We start from the raw sequence: 22,234 nt of genomic DNA on the forward strand, positions 1-22,234 counted from the left end.
ATAGCTCTGCAAAAAAAATATGATTTGATTAGCTGTGAATCCAAATTAAAGAACTCTATAAACTTACTGCATGATCTGTAATTTATTTTTTAGATTTAATTTAATATAATTACTTAGAAAGAATGTGAAATAAACGTGTCAATAATAAACATAAATACGATACAGATGAACAGTTTTCTTCAATAAAACATAAGTTGACAAGCTTTTTGAAAAGTTCTATTATTTCACAAGGCATGTGGAATGAATTATCTTTTATGAAATAAGCTGGTTACACTCAAATAACCACAACATTTCCTGCGGCAATATAAATAAAATTTTAATAAAAATAAAATCAGCAACCCTTTGAGTCTGTCATGCTCTTCATTGTGTTAAAGTGACTAAAATCTCACAGTTTATGTAAAATCCATTCTAAATCTAAGTATGATCAGAAGATGGTGAATAACAAGAAAAATAAAACAATAGTGCAGTTAAAATAACAGAAAAACGATAAAAACATTTATTTTTAACACAATATGAAGCGAATAGCATTAAAATAATTGTTTTTTTTTTCATTATTGGCTAATAAAACAGTCAAGAAAGTAAGCTGATGCTGCAAGACCCTATTTTATGAATCATGAGGAAAAATGCATTTTTTATTAAAACCTACAATGTTGTTGTGTCTTTCGGCTTTTCCCGGTTAGGGTCGCCACAGCGGAACTCTGGTCCGCTAATGACTGGCAGTAGATTTTTACATGCCGAGTTGCCAGCCCTGACGCACAACCTTCAATGAAGGTACGCCCATTCACGCATGTCTCCACACAGAAGACACTCTAGCTGAGAATCGAACAGGACAACATCTTACTTTGAGGCAACAACGCTACCTACAATAAGAGATGATAATAGTTTTAAAGGAGCACTACTAATAAATGTATTTTAAGTGTAATTATTGTAGGATTTGATCATTTATTAAATTAAATGACAAATTTATCACTCAGTTGAATTATGTGCAGAACGAAGGATATATGTAAATGTGGGCTATTAAAGGTGGTTGATGTGGCAGTTTGTACTTGTAATTGATTCTGCATATGAAGAACATAAAATAAATTTCTAGATGTCTAATCAATTATCCTACTAATATTAAGAATAAGAATATGAAAAATGCAGTAGCTGATCATATAACCTGCGTCTAAGGTTTTGCCAGTGGTCACAAACAATACCTTTAGAGGCAATTATTCAGAAATGTTTAACAATAGAAACTAAATCGTACTACAAACAGATTGTAGTTCAGGGAGTAGTCTTAACCTGAAATTCTCCATTAATCAATATATAGCTAAAAACATTACAAAACGATAATTGGATTTTATTGATATATGTATTGACTGATGTTTTCATTTTCGTATTTAGAATACATTTTATATGAGGAGTACAATTTTGTCATTCTGTAGCCTGACAATGAGTGATATTTTATTAAAATGTGTTTGCCATTTTATGAGATATTTTGCTTTTTTCTTTTTGAATGCATCACACCCATAGTGTGTAATAAAATCGGGTTTCCATGTATAATCCTTTTCCTCTGCTTTAGCTTTTGTCATTCCCTCCAACTATTTTATTTTCCTAAAAGATTGATTTCTTTTGTTTTTTTAATGGTGAATGGCAAAACCTGGAAACAAATGATGTTGATATTGTGCAGAATGGGGTAAGTAAGTTAGGTTATTAAGAATGAAACCTCTTCAACTCTGATTTTACTGCTATAGTAGTTAAGATAGTGTGTTTGAGAACCCACATAGTTTAATTTTCTTCAGTCCAAATGCAAGGAACAAAATATGATTGCAGTAGTGCTGTTAACCAATGTTTACATTTGATAATGGCTTTGAGCTGCTACTGTTTTGTTCAGGCTATCAGAATTTGGAGTTCCCCTAGCTTTTTTTTCAGAAAGAAATACAAATCTTATACTGATAACTTGTTACTGCATAAATTAGGGACTGTGGAGTTTATTTTATTTGCTTCTGTATTAGCTGCATAAAAGTGACTAATCTGAAGACTCATTTTATCCATTTAGACACAAAGCAGAGAAATATTAATTTAACAAGTGCATAGCATATAGCTATCACATAGTATATGCATTAGATCCCAAATGTTACACAGGGGAATGTCCTGTTTTAGTCAAAGAAGTTATATTAACTACAATAACACTAACACATATAGCATTTGCACAACTTTGAACAGACCAACCAGTATAACTTTTATGGCCATATTACTAGACCATTAATAATTGGTGAAAGAAGCTCATCTTATAAGCTGTATGCTGCAAGTATGTTTTAAGGGCGGAAGTAGGCAATGCAAGTACTTCCAGTGCAAAAGATATAAAATCATAAAAGGCATACAAGGCACAAACTATATATAGATCAAAGTAGGGGTGAGGATGAGAGAGGCAAACTGTGTGGAGGGGCACACAGGAAAAGAAGCACAGAAAGGTTGAATGTAATGTAGTAAAGGATCAGCAATCACAATAGTGTAATGCTTGTAGATCATTGAGAGCTCTTCAAGTACACTGTCAGCTCAATCCTTGTTTTACAGTCACTTCCCTTATAAAGCAATGATAACAATTATATTTTTAGTTTTACTGGAAAGTATAATTATAAATAATGAAAACCAAACTGCACTATATTAAAATAACTTTATTTATCGTTTGTTATACTACACACACGCATCACTTTTATAATAGTTTGCTATAGTAAATTAGGTAAAATGAACATTCAAGTTACTGATATATGTTTTGACTGATGTTTTCATTTTCCTATTTAGAATAAATTTTATATGAGGAGTACAATTTTTGTCATTCTGTAAACTGACAATGAGTGATATTTTATTAAAATGTGTTTGCCATTTTATGAGATATTTTGCTTTTTTCTTTTTGAATGTATCACACCCATAGTGTGTAATAAAACCGGGTTTCCATGTATAATCCTTTACTCTACTTTAGCTTTTGTCGTTCCCCCCAACTATTTTATTTTCCTAAAAGATTGATTTCTTTTGTTTTTTTTATAAACATACTTAATAGATTCAGCCGCACTCTTCCTTGGACTGGTATTTTGAACATTTTTGCATGTTTGCAGCAAGTATTAAAAAAAAAAACAGAGAGAGAATGAAATCTGTAAACTATACTTGGAGACCCAAATGGTTTATGGTGCACATCTAGGCTTGTAAGGGCCCTAGCAGTCATTAGCCTAGTAACAACCTATGAACATTATATTGCATTCAAAGCATGAGCCATCTCTTTCACAACTTATATATTTTTATGTGTAAAGTGCCATCATAACTCCAAAATTATATAATACCAAAACCACAAAAAATAATGATTGCAAATAAGCTTGTATATTAAGACATTTTGTTAGGTTGACACATAACTAAGTTGCACATGTAATATGTATAATTTTCTAGTGCAGTGTTTCACAGATGAGTGACTGCCCAGAGGACCACCATTGTCCAACCGGACATGACTGATAATTTAATTCCATTGACTCCATTACAGAGATCTCCATTGCAGCATTCGTATTTCACGTCCACTGTAGATTCAACTGCAGTCATATTGCACTTGCTTTCAGTTAAACAACCCTTTCTTATAGTTAAAAATGCTGCAAGAAAAAAAACATGCAGTACAATAATTAGAATTTTGCAGATGAAGTAATGAACATGCTGTCATTGCTCTATAATCACATTTTATTTTGTAACTGCAGGTCTCTGTGAGGTAGTCATTTACACCATCAGTTCCATATAAGTACATATTATTATACTCATAACAGAATGTTTTCTAAGAAGATTAAATCTGAAAACCTTGCATACTTACCTAATGAGAAAAAAAGCATTTTAATGGTCTCTGTTCATGCAAATGATTAATTTTATTGCCTTATATTTGTAAAAGTTTTCTTTGGAAAAGACATTAAAACTAGGTCTCATCTGCCTGTGCTGCTGGTAGTTCATGAGAATGTAAAAGATCCTGTGGCACTGTATTAATTTATTTATATAACATTTGATGACCGGGTTAGTCCCAGTCCCACTAGGCTAGTAGCCTCTTTTCAGGGAAGACCCAAGGTGGTATTTCTACTACTAGAGGAAATTTGACCAGGACTTGGGGGAACTTTCTCTACTCATTGTTGTGTTGATGAGTAGGCTTGTGAGAAGAAAACACTAGGAATGTATTGTTTCACACTGTATTAATAACTTTAATAAAGCACAAGCAATACTCTTTCTCAATGCATAGACACATACTAGTGAAAGCACATTCATTAAAAACCATAGCCAGCCAATCAAAACTAAGAATAAATTACCATCAGCAATTATTTAAAATAACAGATTATTACCATTTTAAAGTCCAAATAGTAAAATCAAATGCAATAATAAATAGCCTAAAATAATTACATGTATTCATTAAGTGTCTTGAAACCTAATAAAACATATTAATATTAAATAGTACAATATATATCCTTGAGTATAGGTTTAATACTACTGTGTGAATTCAGACCAGGGGGAAATCTGCTCTACAATAGTTTATCCATCTGTACTCTGCAACTTCTGTGTTGTTGACTATATCACCCCCCCATATACCCAACTGTACAACTTGAATGATCCTAAATTTAAATCTGTGTGCACTGCCTTCTGAGGCAATCTGTTTATATAGTGCGTTTGTTTCTATACATCTGTGTATCTTTGTTAAATGGGTGCTTATATACATTATTTGCTTCAGAAGCGGGCACAAATAACAGACCTTTACTAAGCAGTGAGGCAAATATTAGAGACTGTTTAACTGTGCTGCATTTGTTCATTAGGAATATTGACTTGAAGATTTTATACAAAAAATTCACCAGATAATTATTCTGTGCAACTTAAAAGACCAAGCATCTTTAAACCTATTAACAGTCCTATAACTAAAGTATTTTTAGATATGTGTGAGCGTTTGCTAAAGGAATAAAAAAACATTTTTTAATTTAAATGTTTAAATGGTTATACCCATTATTTATGGGTTACTGAAAGTGCATAAAGATGCTGTCAACCCCCCTCTCCGACCTATAGTTTCGGGGAGAGGGTGGCTGACTATATGTCGAAAAGCAACTTAGATTGGTTCTTGACACCATTACAACTGTGTTGAAAGATACTAAGCAATTCTTACAAGATCTATTTCATTGGTCAATAAATTCGAATGATTTGAAAGACGTTTTTGTTTGTAACATTGGATGTTAATTCACTTTTTATGGTCATTCCAAATGATATAGGAATTGATAATGTAAGACATTTTTTTGATGTCTGACAGGGTTTTTTTCTAACTTTAAGGTAGAGCTACTGTGCGCACTATTGGAACTAATATTGGAGAAATTTTCATCTCTGAATCGGAATATTTTCTGCAAAAACAGGGGGTTGCAATGGGCACAGCATGTGCCAATTCTTATGCCAATGTTGTCTTGGCATATTGGGAAAAGCAGTCAGTTTTTACAGATGTTAGGTTTAGTTCACATGTAAAATTCTATAAACAATTTGTGGATGATGTCTTTTTTGTTTGGCAAGGACCAACCAATCTACTATTGGAGTTTGCAGATTATCTACAAAATGCAACTGCCTTTCTTTCCTTTATTATGCATTACTCTGCTAAGGATATAGACTTTCTTGACACAGCAGTAAAGAAGGATGAGCTAGGTAGCATTTGCACTAGTATGTATAGGAAACCCTGTAGGAAGAATAATATTCTACACAATACTAGCATGGAATGTGGTTAAAATCCAAGTGCTCAGAGCAATGAGACTGCACTCAAATGAAACTAAGCTAGAAGAAGCTCTGAATACTTTATGCATAGAATTATTAGAGCATGGTTACAAAATAGGGGTCATTGAGAGGGCTATTAATTAGGTTAGATTTGCCACCTGGAATGAGATTAGACCCTATTTCTCTGACCCCCTGGACCAACGAGCTAAGGAAAAATATGTTACAGTTTCTATGCATGATATGAAGCTGGATACAATGATTTTTAAAAAAGATGTTCAAGCTACTCATTATCTTCACTCAGAAAGTATGCACCCCCCTTATCTATTCAATAGTGTTGTAAAAAGTCAGTTCCTTAGGGAAAGCAGGTTGAGTACCTGTGAAGGATCATTTTATGAAGAAATTGAAAACATGTAATGTGACTTTAGATTAAGGGGCTATAAAGAGAATATGCTTACACAAGATAACTGTGAAGTGGGTCAGCTACAGGATACTTACTATAGGCAAGCCATCTAGATATGTTAAGAATTACAATACTAATAAGAATAAGAATATGCACAAGATTTGATATATTATGAAATATAATAATGACACAGGGGTTATTAAACAGATTATAGATAAGAACTGGGCAATAGTTAAGTCCAATCCTGATATGAAGAATATTGTTGTTGTTAAACCTAGTTTTATCTTTAAGACAGAAAGAAATTTGAAACAACGCTTGTGCTATAAGGATTTAAAAATGGAACATACTAGTTTAAGAATACAAAAAACAGGGCAAAAAAATGTTTTAATTGCAGTTTCTGTTGTAATATAACACAGATATTTTATTTTGCCACCCTATTACAAAGAAAGAGTTTGAATTTACAATCCATACAACATGTACAACAAAACATGGTTTATTTAGCTAACTGTGTCTCTTGTCATTGTTTCTACATAGGTAAAACCAATCAGAAACTAAAGGAGCATATAAGCTCCCATTTATCAGAGATACACAGATTTATAGAAACAAACACACTATATAAACCCATTGCCTCAGAAGGAAGTACACACAAATTTAAATTTAGGGTCATTCAAATTGTATAATTGGGTATGCATGGGGTGATATAGTCAACAACAGAGACGGTGCAGAGTACAGATGGATAAGCTGTTTTAGAGAAGATTTTCCTCTGGTTTGAATTCACAAAATGGTATTAAACATATATTCAAGGATCAATATTGTACTGTTTAGTATTAATACAACTCGGCACATAAAAATCTACTGCCAATCATTAGTGGACCGGAGTTCCACTGTGGCGACCCCTAATTGGGAAAAGCCGAAAGACACAACAAAATTAGGCGTAAGGACATTTAAGTCATATATATAATTATTTTAGGCTATTTATTCTTTCATTTGATTTTACTATTTGTACTTTAAAATGGTAATTATCTGTTCTTTTAAGTAATTGCTGTTGTTAATTTATTCTTTGCTTTGATTGGCTGGCTTTGGTTTTTAATGAATGTGCCTTCACTAGTATGTGTCTATGCATTGAGAAAGAGCTTTGCTTGTGCTCTATTAAAGCTATTAATACAGTGTGAAATGGTGTGTTCCTAGTGTTTTTTTTCTGTCTTGTGTTGCTACTTTGCTGGGTTCACTTTAGCTTCCAGATGTGTTTTGGTTTTGGATTGTTGGTACTCTGGCACTTCCTTTTCCATTCCAGGTGCATAGGTGGCTCAGATAAGCAGGAGGCATATTGGTATAGTGTCTGAAACTGTTGTTGAAAATTTCACTTCTTTAAAAAATGAATAAGTTGTTGAGTCAACAATTAGAGAAGTGTAGAAAGTGACAGATGTGGAAAAGAAACTAGCCGAGTCTTCACATCGGCAAGAGGAGGAGAAGGAGTGTGTTAGAGCTATAGGAAAGGCAGTCAAGTTTTCCTATTCTGATGTAATGGTTAAACACAAACATCCTGATGGCATGGAAAGAGAAGTGAAGGTAATTAAACCTTCACAGAATTCTGGTTTCAACAAGAACATTTTGCTGTGGAGTCCATGGAGTGATGAATTTCTCATTACAACTCTTCAGTCCAGAGGGCTTGCAGGATGATTTACTACAGAATTTTTTGGTGGCAAGTGAACCAGAGTATGACAAGGACATATTTTCTGGGGATTTGATTGATAAAATCCACAAAGATGGGAGGTTGGTATAATGGTTAACGTGTTTGCCTTACAGACACAAGGTGCAGGGTTTGGTTCTTACATTGGGTAATTGGCTAGGCTTAAAATGCCCACAAGGGCAGTTAGCCTAGTAGTAATCTATGAACCTATAAGAAGATGTTGAACTTGTACATAAGGATGCTGTGAAGGAAAATAGATTGTAAACAGATATAGTAAGGGAGAAGGTAAAAAAAGGAAGCAGAAAGAAAAGGATCAAAGTTTAAACAGAGAAGAAACTTCACAGTAAGAATTTACAGTAAAAAACAAAGAGTATTGAAAATGTATGAGGTAGGGTCTACTTCATATGACCTAAATTTCATTTGACTGAAATTCATTTGACTGAGACCAAAACATTGAATGTTCAAAAGACTAAAAACTCATTTGACTGAAACTCATAACACTAACACATTAAAGTAAAAGGTATACGCCCCTTTCCCCACTGTAGTGTGATCCTGGAGTTAGTATACATAGTTAGGGGGGTGAGGGGCACAGCTCCCCACATTGGGGGGTGTGGGGCTGAAGCCCCCCACATAGTTTAGGTAAATATTGTTTTCTGCAAAGAGTTATTCATTGCAGTTATAAATATCCATGTGTATGGTTTAAAATGTATAAAGTATGTGGGGGGCTTCGCCTGCCACACCCCCCAATGTGGCGGGCTTTGCCCCCCCAACTATATATACTAACTCCAGGATCGCATTACAGTGGGGAAAAGGGCATATACCTTTTACTTTCATGTGTTAGTGTTATGAGTTTCAGTCAAATGAGTTTTCAGTCTTTTGAACTTTCAGCGTTTTGGTCTCAGTCAAATGAATTTCAGTCAAATGAAATTTAGGTCATATGAAGTTGACCCTATGAGGTATGGGATAATGTTATTTCTCCATCAGGAATGAAACATTCAGAGGTAAGAGCTTTCATTCATATAAGTAAATAGAGTTTTTTATGATATGAAAGAATATGTTCCTCGGAACTTATTTGTTTTTAAAGGTTCTTACAGGGAAACTAAGAAAAAAAAATACATAGACATATACAATTTGGGACTGAAGTTGAAAAGATTTTTTTAAAAAGGCACAAGTAACATGTAAAGAAGTAATAGACATTTCTAAAGTGTATGATAATAGAAGATTATGGACAGAGGTGGGACTGCAATGTAAAGCTAAAAATAGAAAATGAAAAGATTGTACGTATTCCTAGTGTTATAAATGTTGAAGGTCAAAAAAAGTTGTGAAATATTGGAGTCAATAGAAAGTGTGTGTGTGCGTGTGTGCGTGTGTGCGTGTGTGTGTGTGTGTGTGTGTGTGTGTGTGTGTGTGTGTGTGTTTGTGGAAAAACTGATCATTTAATTATGGTTGGTGTTAAAAGAAAATGTTATATCTGTGGTGAATAGGATGATGTGAAATGAAGTGTTATAAATGCAATAAGGCTGGGCATATGTGGATGGACGGCAAAAAAGGGAAGTATGAAGTACAAACATAAGTAGGTCTGAGCAAGAGGAGCAGGAACAAATTGAAGAAAATATTATAATAATAAAACAAGAAAAGCAGAGGAAGAAGCAGGAGGATAAAAAGTTATGAGTAAATATAAGAATGACAAAAATATGTAAATGAATTGCAGAAAAATGAAGAAATTAATGCAAAAGAAGGTTCTGAGTTTAGGGATGAAGAAGAGTTTAACTGGAAAATAGTTAAAGGTAAAAATAATTCAGTTGGGGAAAGGGTACAAGAGAGAGAAAATAGAAAATTTATAGGGCTAAATATAAAAACAAAACAAAAAAGAAAAAGGATGAAATGTTAATAAAATTAATCTAATAGGATTCTTTGGAAAAGAGATAATTGTAGAATAGTAGCTATAAATGTAAATAGTGTAAAAAGCACAGTTAGGAGGTTAGCCATTATAGTATACACATCATAATATTAGGAAACATTTGATTACTGAAGAAATAGGATAGGTTGCAAATGGAAACTTTTTGTGGAAATAATATTGCTTAGAATCTAGATAAAGATACTTGCTCAGGAACAAGAATTCTGATTAAAAATACAATTAAAATTCTGGATAGTTTTTGGATTGCATTGATTTGGAAATTATCTCATATTATACAAATAATATTTAGTTACATCACTTTCTTTATTATGCATAACATTCAACATCCAAAATAAATGCAATGAACCTCAAAATTACTGAATGTATTTAACCCACCCCTCTATCTTTTGTATTACATATATTTCTTTTAAAAGGTTTAACCTAGAACTTCAAGCTGCTTAAAAAAAACTTTCAATAGAGCCTTTTCAAAACTTCCTAAAAACAAATAGCCTAGTTTACCTACTGTTACAAATTGTGTAAGTAAACATTCTTCTAAAAGCTAAGTCATATGATTTCCATACACAATTACATGCTTCTCATCTTGTATTAAATCATCACATTGTTTTAGTATAATCTATTTCCCACTGTAAGGCTCAACACTTCATTTTCATGCTTTGTAAAATATATGCCATCTATTTATTTCTCCAAACTCATTACTTTTACCATACTTAAACTTAATCCAATCAGAAAAAAATCATATATCTTTCATGATATTTTCCATACCTCGTTTTAACTACAACAGTATCATCTGTATCACCCATCATTATAAGCAATATTAATAAGTCTCTGTAAATCATATTTTCCTCAAAATGATTTCTTTGTACTTTTTCTTTAACAGCCTTTACCGCCAAACTAAAAGGTATCATACTCATTGGGCATCCCTGATGTACCTCACTCTTAACTTCAGTTTTTCTGTTTATCCAGGCAGTTACTAGTACCTTTGTAGTTGTACTTTCATAAATAAATATCAGAAATGATTTTAGCTGGAATATCATAGTGTTTAAAATATTCTGTAACAGATTCTGGCTTATATTATATGCATTTTTAATGTCACATGAAATCAGTTTATCTTCATTTTGGTTTTGAGTAATTTCATATACTACTTCTTTAATTGTGACCAGCATATCTCTTCTATCCTTTCTTTTCATCCCATTTACTCTATCACCATTTTTCTTTTATGACATTATTAAACCTTATTTGAAAAATCATCATGATTATTTTATAATCCACATCACATATTGATATGGGTTTCCAGTTACTTAATAGTCTCTTATCATATGTCTTACAAATATGGCTAATGATACTTATACACATTTCTCTTGATTTTATGCCTTGATTTGCTCATTTATTTCCTTGCTCACTTTTGTGTAAGATATGCAATTAATGCCATATTTTCTGGTATAGACTCAATACTTCTTATCTATATGCTTTTTTAAACTTCCTCAATCTTAATTTCTCTGCTTATATATATACTGTTTCTTTAGAAATGTTTATCCCACATTCTATACCCTGTATAGTCTATTTCTGTGACTATATAGTTTCAAAAATGAATTATTCAGCTTTATTTGTTTTTGCATATTAACTATCACATTTCTCATTCTGTATCCCCATTAGCATATCTTCATTATACTTTATTTGACTACTTAAAAATTATCAATTACTTCCTTTCTACTTTTAGCAACATATTTTACCTTAATAACCTAGCTTTTATATCTTCATTCAGCATGTTTGTGTTTGCTGTATCATTGCCTTCTCATTATTATCTTCTCTAACTTATTCTAATTTGTGACATTTTTCCTCATAAATTTATCTTTTTAATTTTGTGATAGAAATATTCTACATTAAAATACATAATCTTATATATTCTTTTGTAATCAACCCACCACTCAAACCAGTTCCTAGAAAAATCTTTGATTAGTAAATTGTCTGTAAATAATACCTCTTTTATGTTGTATCACCTTTAATATCAAGCAATATTGAGTTAATATTTTACATCCCTTGCCTTCTTTGATTATAAATTGTTTGCATTCAGAAAAGCCCATACACAAAATAAAGTGTCAGTATTAGTATCCCTTAATTTCTCTCAGAATACAAAAAAGTCAGTTTCTGTCCTGCCCTTTCCCTTCATATTAATATATTTATGTTTCTGTCCTATACTATTAAAATTGTGAAAAGCATTTTTACATATGTTAGGTTCTCTTCCTTGTTTTCATTCTATTCCCTTAATGTCACAACTAAAGTCTTCCAGGACCACAATATTCATGTTAACATTCAAAACATTTTTTTTTAAATTCTTGAAAAAATTGTGTTCTTTTAGTATTTGATGCCAATGTATAAACTTCATAAGCTGTATTACCCATCCTTTAATACAACAATTTAATATCACTAATCTCCTTGGACAAACAATGGTAACTTGATATATTGTAATATAATTAAACGTTTACAGTATTATTATTATTCCAGACTATAAATCAATGCTCACAGAACTTGATCTTTTCTCCTCGTACTTAACTGTTCTTTTTGTTCTGCATTATTTAAACATGTATCTGATGAACATATTGACTTTACACTATTATCCCACAGCAATTATTCTGCTTTTATTTATTATACTGATTACATTAAGAAAAGGGATAGAAAAAATTATCCTCTACCTTTTTTATCAATTTTGTCGTCAGACATTTTTCATTATCTAATGTTATTACCTACAGTAACATCTTTCATTATGATTGTTTTATGTATTTTTCAGTCTCTTTTGATTTTTACCATCCTTTTCTCTAAAACCAGCCATTCTTTATCATTTTCTCCTTTATCTACAGAAATATTTACTTCTCCCATCACATCTTTAGCATAACCAGCTAATACTTCTTCACTGTTTTTTTTCAGTTTTCACAGTTTATTTCATATTTTAATTTTCAACATTTTTAATCTTTTTAACAGTTATACCAATGTTCATTAGATTTGTAGTGCCTACAATATGGCTTACAGTTTTTAGCTGTATGGCCTACCTCTCCACAGGCATTGCATCACCTTTTCTTACATTTATTAATCAAATGATCATCTGCAGTGCAAAACACACACACACACACACACACACACACACACACACACACACACACACACACACACACACACATACATATATACATACATTTTGGTGGTCCTAAATACCTAGCAGTTCCTTCTATTCCATTAAGTATAATTACACATGGAATATGCTTTACAACATTTTCATTTTCTTGCAGTGTTACCCATATTTCCCATCCCCATCCAAGTTTTCCTTTTGTCATAAAATTTATCCATAGAATTCACAGACTGACATATATAGAGAAAATAGCTCCTATTATCCTCTTGTCCTAAGGAATCAGACCTAAAATAAATTGTTAATCTCTTTTCTAAGACTGGTGTAACTCCCTGAAACATAAATTTATTCCAAGGATATGCCTGCTTATTTGAGTTAATTGCAAACACAAAGTTGCCCATTAATTCAAATGTCTCCAAAGTTACACAAAGCTGTTACTTTCTTAAAAGGAATTAAGGAACAAATTGGCACTATATTAAATTTTAATGGCGCAAGTATTTTATCCTAAATAACATACCTGTTCAATGACCAATTTTTTTTTAAAGAAATCTTTACTGTAGGTTTTCCTTTCTGTTTAATACTCTGCTGTGTTCTGCATATGTTCTCTTCTTGTGGTTGTGAGTGAGCTGGTAATTGTGTTTCACTTTTTTCCTACACAACATCTTCTGAACTTCTAGTTCCTCCTCCTTTACTTTCTTGGACCATTTCAACAGCCTGTGACCAGAGAATGACAACACTGTTCTCTGGTTCAACTTCACTCATCAATTCCAACCCTCCTTCTGCAACCTCTCCTCAGCAACCTCTTCAACAACAGGCACATTGTCTGACTCCTTCTCTGTCATAGCTGTTGTTTCCAACATTTTTTCCACTGATTTTTCTTTGCTCTTATTCAACTTGCTACAATCCATTTGTTCCTCCTCCTCTTCCACCATCTCAGTCTCTGCTTATCACACATTAGCTCGCAAACAGGAAGAGAGTAGGAGAATTTCCCCTCTACCTTGGCCACGTTTCATCTAGACAGTATGAATGCGACCTTGCTGGTGTAATGGGACTAACCCACTTAACAAAGTGTAAGTAAGTAAAAATAAGGTTTATTATTACAAATCTACATGTATGCATTCTAAAGCACTTATTTTACTTGTTTCTGAATTTTATTTCAGTAATTTAGTATAGTAGTCTACAAATTGTTATTGAGGATTTATTATTCCTCTTGGAAGAATTCTGTGTATGTTATGTCTTTTGACCAATAACAATTACAATGACGTGTGTGTGTGTGTGTGTGTGTGTGTGTGTGTGTGTGTGTGTGTGTGTACATATACATTTGTGTACATGTGTGGGTGTAAATGTAAACACATACACACATACACACACATAGGTCTGTGTGGGTATATTTTAATGATCTATCAATCTATGTATCTACCTATACTTCTTTTATTTTATTTATTTGTTAATAAGCAAGCCCACTGGGCACAAGTGCCCTTCTTCATATGTGATCCAGGAGCACTGTTTTGATTTAGTGACTTGCTCAGAGTCACTCACTTGGCATACAGAGTCTGAGGAACTCAAACCCTATACTGCAGAGAGCAGTTCATTGTTAACCACTTACAGGTTTATAGAGTGTGTGACAACCTCTTCAACAGTGTATATGGAAAGTTGTAATATAGAATGCAAAATCCTGAAATGTCAAAATGTTGAACTCAGAATACGTATGGACAGCATACATCTACTTCATATGTACACTGTGCCAGAACACAGCCAATTAACAAACATTACTTACTTGCTAGTGAAACTCATTAATGAGCATTAGCATTGGTCCTGCTGCATACCTATCGACAGGCCAGATTTTCACAGAATGTCCATATTTTTCCCTGTTTTTGATCTGTTCCTTATAAAATGTGTGTTTTTCTGGCAAATCACTTAGGACTGAGTGACTAAATAATGACAAACTTTGGAGTTTCAGACTTCACATCTTCAGAAAATGTATGCTAACACAAATCCTGGTATTTTAGCAACTCCCTAAGTTATAAGAGCAATAAAATCTGCCCCTATTTCTAGGCCTTTGTCACCCCATTATTTTAGGCTTTGTCCAGATTTCATGCACTAAGAGGTTGAAAGGTATGCCATACAGTGGGCAAGTCCAGTTCTCTTCACATACAAAAGACTACATATTTTGATTTCAATGTTTTCACATTTCATCTTTGTGCATCCAGTATTCTAAATTTTAGTATGTTATTTTTCAGTATTAATTGACATAAACTCGTGTGTGTGTGTGTGTGTGTGTGTGTGTGTGTGTGTGTGTGTGTGTGTGTGTGTGTGTGTGTGTGTGTGTGTGTGTGTGTGTGTGTGTGTGTGTGTGTGTGTGTGTGTGTGTGTGTGTGTGTGTGTGTGTGTGTGTATATATATATATATATATATATATATATATATATATATATATATATATATGTCTGTGTGTGTGTGTGTGTGTGCATGTGTATGGCTTTATGTTGATGTAGCAAAATGCACAAGCTTTGAAACATAGGTGATTATTGGCATTTTGAAAAGCAAAATACTGAAAAATACACAAAACTGAAAAAAAAAAAACAATTAGCAAAGGAAAGCAGTTTCCCTTTTAATCCATTAACCAAACCATGCAATAAATTATCTTCAGATAATACATAATACAGAAAAATAACAATTGCAGAATCTTAAAGATGAAAAAGCTCTACTTAGATAATAAAAGAAGTCAAGACAATTATAATATAAATTAAATATGCTAGAGTTAAGATACTGCACAATAAAAAGAAAATAACAATCAGTTGTGCATAAAGAATGTTTAAAGAAAAATATAACTAATATTAGCTTAATATCTCTATCTGACTCTGTCTTAAGTATTACCATACTTAAATGTCCTATTTTAAAGAAATGCTGGAAAGGCGAATGCAAACATTTACACAGAAGCATATATACAAGGTATTCAAGCAAGAATGACTTTATACTAGTTTCTGCACAAAACATATTCTAGTATATTCTGTTTTTCCCCAAAGAAGCATCAGTTCTTTAACACACAAAAAATGAGTCACTGGGAAGTAACCAGGATTTCACATATCTCCATTAATGGACTGCTTAATTTACTGTTTTGTATCTGGCCCCTTTCACAGTTTTGGACTCAAAGGTTATTTGATTCAGTTTTATGACTTCCTGTGATGACCCACCACTGGATCAGTAATCAAGGAGCCTCAATCCTCACCACTGGCAACAATGAGTGATGTACACTGAGAGGATGACAAGGTACACACACAGAATTTTCAGATGCAGCCTTCTGCAACAAGTGCAATTTCTCTTAAGAGCACACAGAGACCACAGTCATTCTGGGGCTGGATCCTCCCTCTTTCTTCAGGACCCCAATAATACTCCCAACTGGCACAGCTATAGAGATGAGATCTCAGATGAGTGCCCAAACCAAGACTTCCAGTCCCTTCTCTGTCCAACCAGTGCTTTGTGCCCCTGCCCAAGTAGCTGACACACCACACTCTTTTAGGTTTGATTTACACACACACACACACACACACACACACACACACACACACACACACACACACACACACACACACACACCTAGGAAAGGCTGGCACAGGTTTACTAGTTATGTCCCCTTTTCCCCAGACTATAAGGTAGTTATCACTGTCACCAGCCAACTCTTATCAGCTACTTTAAGGACCTTAACAAAGGGTGTATAATCTTCTCTGTAATGTTACTATTAATTCAAATAGTAGTTTGACCAAAAGCAAGGCTATTAAGAGTGGCCTACACAGTGTCACCAAATAAATATGCAGGTACTTTCCGAACTTAAATATCTCTACACAGATCAGCCACAGTGAAAGGTTTAAATATATTTAACAATAAATAATAAAAGGACAAGACAATACTAAATATATATTCACAGTGACATCAGAGTTCAAAACCACAGGAAATATTTAAAACATCATTGCAGGACAGTCTCAAATAAATAAAAAAAAAAACCATCTAAACTATTCTTTATTATATTCCTGGCTGAATCTAAGGGAATTACTATACCCTAGTTAACTTACTTAAGAGCAAGGCAGATGTGGTGAATGGATCTTTTAGTTGTTGTCAGGTCCAAGACAGAATACAGAATGCTGAGTCTCTCTAAGAGACTTCTTGAATTTATATCTCAGATATTAATGCTGGGCTAGCTTGCAGAATGACATAATTTCTTGTCATCTGACTTCTAGTCCCCAGGCCCAAAACAACCATTGATGGCAGCTGGTGGCATTTAGCATCTACCTGTAAACATACATAGACAAGGGCTTTTCCTCAGATCTTTGTCAGATGCTGGAAGTCATAAAACAGTAAAACACTTCCAAGACAATACAGAAAGTTCCCTAGTTTCAGACATTGTGTCTCTTTGCTGCATTGAAACTGAAAGATCTAATTTTTTATTTAGTAGCCATAAAGTAATTTAATTTCAGCTGTTTCTGTGAAGTTTTGCTGGACTGAAGTTAATCTCCTGTGTTCCAGTTTCCACTGTTAAAATATATATACATTTAAACAGTTACAATAGCGCATGTACATTTCTGTTCTATTCCAGTATAGCACACTGTGGATAAATTTCAAGCACTTTGCAAAATATCTCTTTGGCACATGTCTGTACAAACCAACTTATATGACATAAGCTTCTAATACATTTGCAATACAAACATCTTATATAGACATGTTGTTATTCACAAATGACATATAACTGTTTACACAATTCCAGATAGCTGTTCTGGCAGTATCTCCCATTGTCACACTCCCTCCCCCCAAAGTCTCATGCTATTTTTTCAAGTGACCCTTTAGAAACATTGCTTGAGAGGGATGAGCCTGTTTGGGAATACACTATCCCATGCCCTGTCTTGAGAGCCCATCTGCGTTGGCATTGCTGACCCCACTGCAGTGTTGCACTGTCATATCACATGCCTCCAACCCTAAGCTTCACCATAGTAATTTGGGATTTTGCTTGCTGGCTCCCTGTAGCCATAGATCCCCCTCATACACTTTCTGCCCCTACTGCAAATACTCAGCACCAGGACCTCCCTATCTTGGTAAGGTTTCATCATGTTAACATGCTACAGTTTGAGTCCCTGCCTCCTGCCTAGCAGTTCTACCATGTAGTTAACATCACTGACCTTAATTACCACTTTAAAAGGTCCCTCTCAAGCTGCCTGCAGCTGGTTGTGTCTGACAATAATGAAAACCATAACATGTTGCCCCACAGTATACACTATAGCTCGACCATTCCTGTCATACCAGACCTGGCTCCTTGTAGGATTCACACTCACCCTCCTACTCATCATGAATCAAATTTAGAGGGTCCCTCATTTTATGCTTATACAGTAACTCTATGGGTGAAAACATGTGGATTCCTGGGGCACCTCCCTGGAAGTAAACACAAGATGGGGCTAATATTTGTCATACTCCCTCTTAAACTGGTCTGCAAATGTCTGTAGCATGGTCTTTAGTGTTGAGTTTAACCTTTCCACCAGACCATTAGTTTGGGGGTGGTAGGGGGTGGTCTTTAGGTTTCCTATTATATGATCAAAGATACAGTCCTTCAAATGCGTCTTGATCGAACTTGAAAGCTCGAAACAGCAAAATAGCGAAACGGCATATAAGCTATAGAAATGGCTTGGCCGCCTCCATTGCTTTGCCATTTTTCTCACTGTAGTGCAATCTTAGAGTTGGTACACTCTTTTAGGTTTGATTTACACACACACACACACACACACACACACACACACACACACACACACACACACACACACACACACATACACACACACACACACCTAGGAAAAGCTGGCACAGGTTTACTAATTATGCCCCCTTTTTCCCAGACTATAAGGTTGGGTGTGGGGGTGAAGCCCCCACTTTATGTAATGTTTTGAAGTTTTTATTTTTATTTATTTATTTATTTATTTTGTGGAACAGTGATTTTTTTCCCTGGAAAAAAAATCGCTCTTCCGAGTGTTCGGGATTGTAAACTTTTGTTTACATGGGGTTGATAAATCAGTGTTTGCTTTTTTAAGCATTCACTGATTTAATATAGACCCGATCTTTAGGTGCTTCACCCCACAATGCTCCCACAGACAAGGCAGCAGGTCGGACATGAAATTGGCACCTTTTTCAGTCAGTATTTTTTCTGGAAATCATACCTTGCTGCAAATCTGTTCAAAGCATTTGACACCTTTTCTCCCTCTGTGGAGGATAGGTCCACCGCCTCAGGGTATCTGGTAGTATAATCTACTACCACTAAGATATACTTCTTCCCTGTGGAACTTGAGGAAATCAGAGGCCCAGCAATATCCATAGCTACCCTCTGAAATGTATCCTCAATGACAGGCAAAGGCACCAAAGGAGCTTTGACCTTGTCTCCTGCCTCGCCTACCTTTTGGCACTGCTTACAGGTCCTGCAGTACCCTGTTACATCTCTGAAAACCCAAGGCCAATAAAAGTCCTGCATAATACATGTCTTTGTATGCTTTATGCCCATATGATCTGCAAAGAAAATATCATGGGCTATGGCTAGAAGTGCCATATGGTAGGCTATGGGGACTACCAATTGTTGTATTCTCTTACCCTCTAGCCCTCTCTCAGTGGTTCACTCTCTATACAGTAACCCTTTGTCCCAGTATACGGATTTTACCTTTTCCTTGAGAATCAGGCACCTCTCTGGCTAGCTCCCTCAGGCCTTGTAATGTAGGGTCTGAGAGCTGAACTTGTCTCAACTCTCTCTTTGTAACCCTTCCCAGCTCCCCTTCCACAGGAATTCTGGTATCCTCTTGTAGTGGTGCCTCACTGTCAGTCTGGGTACTACTACTCACCTCTGCCCTTACCATCACTCTTTTCAAGGGAACATCAGTACACACCAGCAGCTGTGGCTCTCCTTCCATCTCACTGCTACAGGGTAGCTCCCTCCCTGAAGTAGCCACCTCACCAGTCCTGGCTTCAAATGTGCAGTCTGTCTGAGTCCCCCCAGAGGCTACCAGACCCACATGCCTGTCCCCAAGCCTGACTGCGTGTCACTGCATGCACACAGAGTACTGCATTATCAAAATCATTCCCTGTCAGGACATCTGCAAGGATATTCTCAAACACTCATACTTGCTTGCTTACTTTTCCACTCTCCCAGTCAAGGTGAACCCTAGCCAAAGGTATTTGGAATGGGGTCCCTCCTAAAGCTCTGACTGGAGTAGACTGCCCAAGCAGTTAATACTCCTCTTTAACCATTGCAGACTTCACAATGGTTAGGTCAGAGGCTGTGCCTCTCTTAGCAGTGGCCTGTTTCCAATTTACTAAAATAGGATATAACCTCTTGTGGTAGGTTTGCACTCTTGTTGTCTCCAGACAACTTACTGCTGGCATTCTGTCATTCCCACTTACTGGATGTCCCACCTTTTGTTCCCCAACTTGTCCCTGTGAACATCTATATGGTACATGGCCCTACTGGTTACATTTAAAGCATTTAACCCTTGATCCTGGCCGTGTACCTGAACTAGTGGCTTCCCTTGTTACTGTCATACTCTACTGGGGCAGTTTAGGCTGCTCACCATGAGTTCCTTAGACCCATGAGCAGCACTGGGTATCCATTTCCTGTGCAGTGATGCCCTGCTTGCTAAGTATAGGTCTCCCCTTTTCTACAATTCATCTGCGGTATTACATTCTCTATCTGCTAACCAGATTCTCATGTCCTCAGGCAAATTGCTAAGGGCTTGTTCCCTCAACAAAAGTCTGCCAGCACTTCAAAAGTGGTGCCCTGAAACCCACTCACCCACCTATGAAAATAAGTGCTTAACTCAGCAGTATATTCACACACACTTTCATTTGTCTTGCTTCTATGCTCACAAAACTTTTTTCTATAAGCTTCAGGTGTTAACTTAAAACACTCTAATAAACAATTTTAACAGTATTTTAATATAAGCAATCAGTATCAGACAATTTAGAAATAGCAGTTGTAGCTTTACCATGGAGTAAAGGGGTCAGGAACTGTACCTAGAGCCCTTGGTCAACATTATACTGTTTACATACTCTTTCAAACATATGAATAAAACTATCAAAATGATCACCCTCTGTAAATTGTGGAAGAAATTTACTTACCTTTATTGTTTCTGGGGTTTGGTTACTCCCTTCCCTATTACCTCCAGGACCCTGCCTAAGAGTCAGCATCTCCTTTTCATGTTGCCTCAGCATCTCATTTTCTTCAGCCTCCAAACATCTCATTCTCTCATTTTCTTCAGCCTACAGAATTCTCAGTCTCTCTGCTGATCCTAATGCCATCTGTTTCTTCTTTTCTTCCATCTACAAACACTGAATTCTCTCTCTGTTGATTCTGTTTCCAAATGTTTGAACTTCAGTTCAAGTCTCTTTAACTCCAGATGGATTTTTAAGTCCTCTGAGGCAAAGTTGAACTGTCCATTCTTTGAGAGTTGTGTATCCCCAAGGCCAGTCTGGTTGTCCTCCTGGTTGCTGGTCTGTAATGCAGCTGTGACTAAGGCTGCAATCATATCTCCTTTAGTCAGGTTGGTATCCACAGGTCCTTTGTCTTGGTACATCTCAGCCAAATGGCTCCTTGTCAAGTTGCCATACTCTTCTGATGACATCCTTGCTTGCTGTCTCTGACTAACTAAACTAACAAAAAATAAACTAGTATGATATGAAACTCTGAATATCTACCATGTGGCTTTTTGAGAGTACAAACACCTTCTTTAGTGGCCACTGTCTACAGACTACAGGAGATCAATATCCACACCACCGAATCCCCATATGTGATGTGGTGATCCCAAAACTGCCAACTAATAAACGTGATGACCCACCACTGGATCAGTAAACAAGGAGCCTCAATCCTCTCCACTGGCAGCAGTGGGGGATGTGCACTGAGAGGATGACAAGGTACACACACACAGTATTTCCAGATGCAGGTTTCTGCATCAAGTGCTATTTCCCTTAAATGCACACAGAGACCACAGTCAGTCTAGGGCTGGTTCCTCCTTATTTTTCCATGTCCCTAATAAGACTCCCCACTGGCACAGCTATAGAGTTGAGATCTCAGCTGAGTGGCCAAGCCAAGACCTCCAGCACCCTCTCTGTCCAGCCAGTGCTTCATGTCCCTGCTCAAGTAGCTGACACACATACTCTTTGAGGTTTGATTTACACATACACATACACACACACACACACACACACACACACACACACACACACACACACACACACACATATACCTGGGAAAGGCTGGCACAGGTTTACTAGCTATGGCCCTTTTGCGCAGACTACAAGGAAGTTATCACTGCCACCAGACAACTCTTATCAGCTAATTTAAGGCCCTTAAGAAAGGGT

General features: G+C 35.4%; 1 protein-coding gene across 1 annotated transcript in view; it reads right to left on the bottom strand.

Moving 5' to 3' along the window:
- Positions 1–848: 848 nt before the first annotated feature.
- The window catches only part of LOC122811407 (CD59 glycoprotein-like), a 97,399-nt gene continuing 76,013 nt past the window's right edge, over positions 849–22,234 (bottom strand). The window contains exon 3 of the mRNA XM_044083237.1: positions 849–3,614. Coding sequence (XP_043939172.1) covers positions 3,430–3,614 — 185 coding nt within the window. The 3' untranslated portion in view covers positions 849–3,429. The remainder of the gene's footprint in view (positions 3,615–22,234) is intronic.

Source organism: Protopterus annectens, chromosome 9.part0, assembly GCF_019279795.1.
Source record: "Protopterus annectens isolate FY-2018-M chromosome 9.part0, PAN1.0, whole genome shotgun sequence".
Taxonomy (NCBI): domain Eukaryota; kingdom Metazoa; phylum Chordata; order Ceratodontiformes; family Protopteridae; genus Protopterus; species Protopterus annectens.